General features: G+C 41.6%; 1 protein-coding gene across 1 annotated transcript in view; it reads right to left on the reverse strand.

Moving 5' to 3' along the window:
* FANCC (FA complementation group C) overlaps nt 1-6,529 on the reverse strand; it is a 108,134-nt gene extending 101,605 nt beyond the window's left edge. The window contains exon 1 of the mRNA XM_063423374.1: nt 6,345-6,529. Coding sequence (XP_063279444.1) covers nt 6,345-6,380 — 36 coding nt within the window. The 5' untranslated portion in view covers nt 6,381-6,529. The remainder of the gene's footprint in view (nt 1-6,344) is intronic.
* Nucleotides 6,530-9,498: the final 2,969 nt, after the last annotated feature.

The following is a 9,498-nucleotide window of genomic DNA, read 5'->3' on the forward strand; positions in this document are numbered from 1 at the left end:
ATTTGGAAAAAACCAAAGAGCCCCACATACACACCTTTGAAAATATTTTTGTTTTCACTGGGTTGTTCCATGAATTAGCTCTTCTTCATATTAACAGACTTTTTTCCTTGTGAGGATACCTAGATGTCACTCACCTGGGTAGAAAGTGTATTTTTCTTGAACAGAATAGGTTACAGCAAAATAAAAGAAAAATTTCTTTTGGCCCCACACTTTATCATTTATTACTTCTACATTATGTGATACCTGTTTAGAAGAGCTGAAGCGTCTCTGTTTTCTTATATGAAAAGAAGGGGAAAACTGGGACAAATGCACGTAAATATCCAAGTGAAAAACATAAATAAACCTATATAAGCAATATGAAGGTTGAAAACAGAATGCTGGGAACCAGAAACAACCACCAATTTCCATATTTTAATAAAAGAGACACAGCCACTGCAGCAATATTCAGAAGTCGCAGATCCAAGTAAGCAACATCCACCAAATTCTGTTCACGAATCTGAAGTCAAGTCAATTGACATAGTAGATATTCACATGATAATGTCAGATTTTACAAAGGATTAAATTAATCTATGCCCAAAGTTAGTGTTTTACTGCTATGCCAGAACCACTGATGACAATTTCCAGAACAACTATTTGGATGCATTTTATTCTTTAAAAAGATGATTTATTGCAGGCAGTATACACTTCTTGGATTCAGCATTTTATGGGGAAAGCAACGCATTTACATTAATAGGATTGCAGGTGTCCTTTTATTTATTCCCAGAGTTTTCCTCTTCATTTGATCTCATGCACTGTAAAGATATTAGAGAGAACCTAGCAAAGATACTTTTGAATAAACTTCTTGAATGTATATAAATTATTCTACACAGCAGCATACAAAGCTGCACATTTCATAGAGGAAATATCTTCTTTCAGCCACTTGCAAGCAACATGCAGTTTCAAATTTTGTATGCTGTGGAGTGCTCTACATCATTGTTCCCAGGCTATGACAAACTGCATAAATGGGCATGTACCTAGACATGCCATTTTTATCAGAAGGTGTGTGAAGGAAGACCAGTATCATGACTGTGTTTCTGCTGACCCTGTGAACACCTGTTTTCAGCAACAGGTTTTGAGACACATATGAAGATCATGAAGTAAATACCTGACCAGACTGCATGATCGAAACACTTTGTATTTATGTGTGCACAGTAAATTCTGTGTATCATATTTCCACATTCACTTCAGATCATCTTATCTCAACTAGTTACAGAAAAATCCTTTCTCAATGCCTCCTCCTGAGTTACTAAGCATGGAACTTTCCTTCCATGGAAATGCACAAAGGAATTTAAATCCTGATAAAGATACAGGTGAGAATTTAAATCAAGTTTAATTGTATGAAGCTTAGAGTCACACATTTTTTCATTAGTCTAAAAGATTACACAGTTTGTCCCTTTACTAATTTTCTACTTCAGGGCCACTCAAAATTTATTTTTATTAAAGAAGCAATAAGCCATTTAGAAAAATGTAATGATAACAAGTTAATCTCTGAAAGCACTGAGGTAGCTAATACAGTAATGACAGCATAATTTTTGTTTAATATCCTGGAAGGGACAGATCACAAATCCATATTTTCCATTACAGTGGCAGAAGAAATCTTAATAAAAGGTCCCCGTTATGAAATATGCTGCAGCTCAAAAAGCTCTGGCAAAAATGCTCTGACTCTATAGTGCCATTCAAGACAATCATATTGGATCAAAGGCCTGCTGGAATATGGGGCGTCTGTGGTTATGAAAGGCTTAGATTTTATCAGTAAGTGTAAGATATAATCATAAACGAATGGGAAAAGATTCATGGAACACAATAAATAGATGTGTAGTCACTTAATTTTGAAATATAAAGGACTCTTTAATTTCAGTATTTTCCTGACAATTTACTACTGTAATTTTACTGTGCAATTCTACTATCCATTATGATTTTCATATATTTTCAAGTGACAATACAGCACCCTCTGTTCTTCTGACAATGCAGCACTGGATGCAAGTCTGAAAACAGAGCAACAGTTAAGCAGATGACCAAGTATCAAATTTAAGCCATGATTTACAATGGTGAATGTTTCCAGAACCCACTTCCTTTGGAACAAAGTATTGCAAGAAATATGAGATAAAAAAGCTTTGGTAGTTCTTTCTTGTACCATGGAACAAAGGGGCCAGCATCCATCCAAGAGAGAAACCATAGCTTAGCCCTCAGTGCTCCTGAAAATTTAGTAATCTCTTTTGGTGCCTAAATAAAATTGTATGGTACTGAAGAGGACCATGAGATAAACCAAAACCAGGAGGGACTTTTAGGAAGGCAGGATTCCTTTTTCACTGCTTCAGTCATACAGTATCAGTCATTTTTATTGTGGCTCTTTCCTGCTTGTTTTCGAGGAGTGCTTTGTTATCAAAACTTTGTAGAAAGAAATATTTGAGATGCTATGTTGATGAGAAAGGTTCTTTGATCATAGATGTGTATTGATGAATTTACAAGCAGAATTTCTGAAGTTAGATAGTATCTTTATTGTCTGTGTATTCTTAGTAAGGTTATGCTCTATATACAGCCAATCACAAAAACCTATTTGCCTTTTTATAAAAAAAAAAATCCTTTTTATTTAAAAAAAACCCCAAACACTAACAATTACAGATTTGATCTTGAAAAGAAGAATCTGCTCATTGGCAAAGCAGAAAAAAAATTACAATTCATTCTTCTCTGTTGCTGGTTTTGTTGTAGCAGAATTTCAGAAGAAAATGATCTAGAACAACACTAGCCCCTCTTATATTTGGGAGTTTTCTTGTGAAATTGAAATTTTTGAAAAAAAATGATAGCAAACCAGGCAAAATTACCACTGAAGCATGTTTGTAAGAGAATATAACCTCCAGTTTGCCAACACAAGACTACTTCTCTTAGTTCTATGAACTGCAAGTGCTTTTCTTACTACTGTGAAGGTCTTGCCTTCAAACAATGCCTTAGTCTAAGAGGTTCCTGGAGTGTTTGGCAGAGAACTTTCTGACACAGCTTGTGTGTGAGTCAACTAGAGACAGCAGCTGCTGGACCTGCTTCTTTGCAAACAGAGAACATCTGGTGGGTGATGTGATCACTAGAGGCCGTCTTGGTTACAACAATCACAAAATGATGGAGTTTTTGGTTCTTAGAGATAGAAGGAGTGTGGACAGGAGAACTGGTGCCTGGGACTTCTGGAGGACAGAGTTTGGTCTGTTTAGGAGATTGGTTGGGCAGCAGTCCTGAAGGGCAAAGGAGTCCAAGAAGGCTGGACATACTTTAAAAAGGAAATTCTGAAAGCACAGGAGCACAGGACTGTCCCCATATGCTGAAAGATAAGCAGCCAGGGAAGACCAGCTTGGCTGAACATAGAGCTTTGGTTGAACATAGCTCTTTGCCTGGAATTCAGGAGGAAAAGGAGAGTTTATGATCTTTAGAAGAAGGAACAGACCGCTCAGGAGAACTAGAGGAATGTTGTGAGGTTAACCAGTAAGGAAATTTAAAGGGCCAAATCCAATGAGATTCTAAGCTATCTATCCCATAAAAGACAATACAAAATGCTTCTGCAAGCACATCAGCAACAAGATCAGATCTAAGGAGAATCTCCATTCTTAAATGGGTGCAGAGAGAAACACAGTGACAAAAGATGAGTATAAAAGGCTGATGTACTTAATGCCTTTTTTGACTCAGACTTTAATAGCAAGAACAGTCGTCCTCAGGTTACTCAGTTCCTGAGCTGAAAGACAGAGATGAGGAGCAGAATAAGCCCTCATAACCCAGGAGGAAATTATCAGTAACCTGAAATGCCTCTTAGACACACACAGTCTATGGGTCTGGATGGGATCTACCCAGGGTTTCTGAGGATGCTACAGTCCTGACTGGTAAATGGACCCAGTTGACTGGAAGTTAGCAAGTGTGACCCATTTACCATCTACAGGAAGGGTCAGAAGAAGAATGCAGGGAGCTACAGACCTGTTAGCCTGACCTTGGGGACTGTCCTGGAGCAGGTCATCCTGAATGCTGTTATGTGGCAGAATATGTGCAAGGGGATCAGACCCAGCCAGCGTGGGTTTGTGAAAGGCAGGTCCTGGTTGACCAAGCTGATCACCTTCTATGACCAGGTGACCAACAAAATGAAGAGGAAAAGTCTGTGGATGTTGTCTACATGGACTTTAATAAAGCCTTTGGCACCGCTTCCCACAGCATTCTCCTGGAACAGCTGGTTAATCATGGCCTGAGTGGGTGCATCCTTTGCTGGATTCACAACTGACTGGATGGCTGGGCCCAAATATTTGTGCTTACTGGAATCACATCCAGTTGATGTCCAGTTGCTAGGGGGGCTCCCCAGGGCTCAGTGTTGGGTCCAAGTCCTATTTATTTAACATCTTTATCAATTATTTGGATGAGGAGATCAAGTGCCTCATGTCAGTTCCCAGAGGACATGAAGCTGGGAGTGTCAATCTGCAGGAGGGTAGGAAGGCTCTGCAGAAGGATCTAGACAGGCTGGATCGATGGGCTGAGGCCAATGGTATGTGATTCATGGAGAAGTGCTGGGTCCTGCACTTTGGCCACAACAACTCCACGCAGGACTACAGGCTGGGGGAAGAGTGGCTCAAAAGCTGCCCAGTGGAAAAGAGCCTGGGGTTGCTGAGCATGAGCCAGCTGTGCCCAGGTGGCCAAGAAGGCAAATGGCACCCTGGCCTGTGTCAGCAATAGTGTGGCCAGGAGGACCAGGGCACTGATTGTCTGCCTGTACTCAGCACTGGTGAGGCCACAGCTCCAATTCTGTATTCAGTTTTGGGCGCCTTGATTCAACATTGAGGTGCTGGGGGGGTGTCCAGAGAAGGGCAGTGGAGCTGGTGGAGGCTCTGGAGTACAAGACCTATCAGTTGCAGCTGAGGGAGCTGGGACTATTTATCCTGGAGTAAAGGAAGGCAAGGAGAGACCTCACTACTCGCTTACTGTTACCTTGAAGATTGTAGCAAAGGAGGGGATGGTCTGCTCTCCTAGGTAACAGGAGGCAGGACAAGAGAAAAATGCCTCAAGTTGCACTGGGGAGCTTTAGATTGGATACTAGGAAAAATTTCTTCACTGACAAGGTAGTCAGGCATTGAAATAGGCTTCTGTATTGGTAGTGGCATCACTGCTCCTGGAAGTGTTCAAAAGGTGTGTGGATGTGGCTCTTTGGGAGATAGTGGTGAACATGGTAGAGCTGGGTTATCGTGTAGTCTAGTCGTGGCTAGACTTAGTTATCTTAGAAGTCTTTTCCAAATTTAATGATTCTATAATTCTATGACCAGAGTTCAGGGATTGAAAAACACCCACCAAGATGCACATATCAAAAATTCCCACAGAAAAGCCACAAAACCCCAGAAAAAGCCAGCACAACGGCCAGACTCCCAGCTGACCCATAAGCGATGGCTTCCTAAGCAGTCCTACTACAGTGGTTCTTCCTGAAGGCTTCCAGAGCCTTTGCTTTTTCACATACTTAGTCTGTCAGATGGCATGTGAGAAATAATATGGTGCTTATTAAGGGTATGTGTGCTCTCTGGAACTGGAAAAAAGCTTCAGCTGGGTCACAGCCCATTTCTGGGTCTGACACAGAGTTTCAGTGAGAAAAAATTAAGTGTTATTCCAAATATCCATGCAAAGAAGACCTGAAAGGGAAAGATCCTCTGAGAGAAAATGATTTTAGATGACACAGTGGAGTGTCTTCAACTCAAAGCCTGTTTCTTCTATTACATGTACATTAAGGAAGCTAACAAGACCACTTCCAGTAAGTCAGTACTCTTCCGTTCTGCTTAATCCTATTTGTAATCCAAAGAAATAAAACAACAGGAGTGTGGAAAGGAGGTCTGTGTGTAGAACAGTGAAGAAAAAAATTCTTTAGGGAAAGTCAGAGAAGTCAGCCCTCAGACCAAAGACAAACACTTGTCTGGAGCTTCTTCTTCTAAGGTTCCCTTTTGCTAAACAAAAATTAAAGCAGAATCAGAAAATGAAGCCAATGTGCACCGAGAATGTCGGCCCCAAGGAAATTGTGAAATCCAAGGTGCAACTTCCCACATTTTGGAGGACTTTTAATACATTTCAGGACAAAAAAGCACGTGCAAAAACATAAGCCTAGCTGGTATTTATCTTGGACTCAATGCTAAAATAACTTGCCAGTAGCAAATTCCATACACTGAAACCACAGTTCTTACTACACACTCGCGTGTTTCCCATCATACACACTCACACATAGACACACACACATTGCATAGAAAAACATTCAAAAAGCCAGCATCAACATTATAAAAAATATCCCCCAAAGCAAGTTATCACCTCACCTCTGAGTAGGAACACTGGGCTCTTATGCTCAGCATGCAGGCACAGCCAAACCTCTCTTGTCCATCAGAATGACACCCCTCATCATTTTACACAAACTTCAAATGCACCTTTTAAAGAAATTTTTGTGAGTTCTCCTACATGGGCTCAGGTGTAGTTCTCTCTATTTCTCTTTCTATTTCCTTTACTTTCTACTGTACAGCTCACAAGCCTATTTGCTTCTCTGTGTTTCAGCATTCCTTCACCCTTCATCTACCAAGGCAAACAAACCAGCACCACTGCATCTGTGTGTACTAATGCATGCAGCATATCCAAGTTCCATGTTGCCAAGCTGAAACAAATCTCATTAGTAGTAAAATTCACTTTCTTATGTGTGTTTTTATCAGTTACAGCACTCACATCTGATTTCTGATTTAATTTTTTCCAGTTTGAATAGTCCTAGTTATTTACCATGATTGTGAAACAAAGGGCTTAACTATTCAAAGGATCAGAGCCCATATCACTGTTTGTTAGGAGAATCTTGGGCTTTCTTTATTAGTAATTATTCTGCTAAGCATAGCCAATAAAAACAGCTGTCAAAAATGTAAACTCTCCATTAGACTAATGCAAAATCTAAATCATAAAATAATTTGTGAAACATACACAAAATAGAAAGTAAACAAAACAGAAGAAATGCAGGTAATGATTTCCCAGGGAATACACTCTGAAGGCTGCTTACAGAAGTTTATTTTCTGAGATTCCTCAGGCTTGCCCAGCCCCAACCCAAATCTGTAATATTTTACGGATGCACAAGAGATCTTGTGTTTCTGCACCAGCTGTTTTCATTGGCTTTTTGAAACAATTCAAACTGCATCTCAGGTATCTGTGGGCAGAGCTCCACTCACTAGCTAACCATGAGCCATTTGAGAATCAAAGCTGACATATCTGTAAGAATGTACAAAGGGGAAAGCAAGGAAGAGGAAGGCCAAAGAGAGGAAGAGGTGTTGCAGTTGTGAGTAACATAATGTTTAATTAAAAGGAACCCTACCTCAACTATTGCCCTACATAGATCTGGTTCCACAGAGGTAATGATGCAGTAATTTCCTTAATTTAAAGGGTTTTCTAAGATTTAAACAGAAGGAAAATTAAAAGGTGATAAATTAATACAGAATAACAAAACCAGAACACAACTATAAAATATGACAATAATAAGGGAGAGACCGGTTATCATGGCAGTGACATGGAGGCCTAGGTTTATGGTTCACAAGGCTATCTCAGCATAGCTCTTACGTGTGTCTCACATGAGTGTGGGACATGTCCCTTCTACAAACAAAATCAGCTGCTTGCTGTTTCTCCTTGTGCAGCTTTCTGCTTCAGATGCAGCTCAAAATGGCTCCTGAAGTATGTGAATCCCTTCATGAAGTCCCAGAGTGCCACTGACTAAATTAAAATTACCATCTGAAGGAAAAAAACACTGCATTTTTTTACTTGATTCTCAGCTACATGCAACTAGTTCAAGAATGAGCTGAAGTCTCAGTAGTCAGAAATCTCTGTACCTCAACCACAGCAGAGGACACCTCCTCCATAGGGATGATTCACAGTGTCCAAGTTATATACTGTAGGTTAAAGGAAGAGTATGAACAGCATAGCCAGGATCACACTTTTCACTGTACACTGGACCAAACCAATAAAGATTAATACAAACTTAGATTTGCAGATTTACCTATGAGTAATTCCATTAACGACAATTTAAAAGCAGCATTTTCTTAAAGATCTTAAATGCCTTTGCTGACTCATGGCTTATTCCCATCAGATTTTTCAGGAATTTCCATGTTCCGTGGATACTTATTTAAATAATGAAATGTTCAAATGTTCAGAATAGCATAGCATGGCATAGCATAGAACAGAATAGAATAGACTGTTTGAGTTTGAGGGACCTACAATGATCATCTATCTAGTCCCACTGTCCGGCCAGGGCTGACCAGAAAAGTTAAAACCTGTCATGAAGGGCCTCTTTTTATATCACTGACAGACACAAGGCATTGAGAACCTCTCTAGGGATCCTGTGCCATTGTTTGACTACCCATCCAAGCAAAGAAATTCTTCTGAATGTCACATCTGAACTTTCTATATTGTGAGATCTCCAGAAATATCCCATACCCTGCAGCCAAGCTCCCCCCAGGACAGACCTCAGTCCCTCTGTGCAGCCCCAGAGTGGTGGTGCCTGGCCTGCCCTTTCTGCTTTCTGCCTGCCCACAGAACCTCACCATGTTCTGCTTCTCCCACCTGTTCCAGCTGCATGCCTGGGGCCATCTGGAACCATCCCTGGCCTTGGCACAGGGAGCTACACCTTCTTTTGTGGCTTGGCAGCAACTCCTGATGCCAAACCCAGCAGCTGCCCTCTGTCCTTCCACTCCAGCAAATTGTGCTGGTGGACATCCTGCAGAGACCATGCGATGGGGAGGGCAGTGGGGTGGTGGTAGGGGTGCAGGGGAGGTGAAGAGTCACAGAATCACCAGATCATTGAAAGAGACCCTGAGATCATTGAGTCCAGCCTTTGACTGATCAGCACTGTCACCGAGATCACAGCACTGAGTGCCAGGTCCAGTCATTTCTTGTACACCTCCAGAGATTGACACCGCCACCTCCCTGGGCACTTAGACCTTCATTCCAAAGTTTAACAACTGTGAAGAAATTCTTCCTGACGTACAACCTAAACCTTCCCTCTCACAGCTCGAGGCTGTTTTCACTTGTCCTGTCACTTTCTGCCTGGGAGAAGAGGCCAAATCCCACCAGGCTGCACCATTTTTTCAGGTCACTGTGGAGAACAGTAAGATCTCTTCTTGAGCCTCCTTTACCTCAGGCTATGCAAATCCACCTTTTCCCTCAGCTGCTTCTCACAGGACTTGTGCTCCAGGTCCTTCACCAGCTCTGTTGTCCTTCTCTGGGCATGCTCCAGCTCCTCAATGTCCTTCTTACAGTGATGGGCCCAGAACTGAACACAGCATTCGAGGTACGGCCTTACCAATGCCCAGCACAGGGGGACAATCCCTGCCCTGGTCCTGCTGGCCACGCTACTGCTGACACAGGCCAGGGTGCCATTGGCCTTCTTGGCCACCTGGGCACAGCTGGATCATGTTCAACACTGCCAGGTCCTTTTCCACTGGGCAGTTTCCC

Source organism: Prinia subflava, chromosome Z (genome assembly GCF_021018805.1).
Source record: "Prinia subflava isolate CZ2003 ecotype Zambia chromosome Z, Cam_Psub_1.2, whole genome shotgun sequence".
Taxonomy (NCBI): domain Eukaryota; kingdom Metazoa; phylum Chordata; class Aves; order Passeriformes; family Cisticolidae; genus Prinia; species Prinia subflava.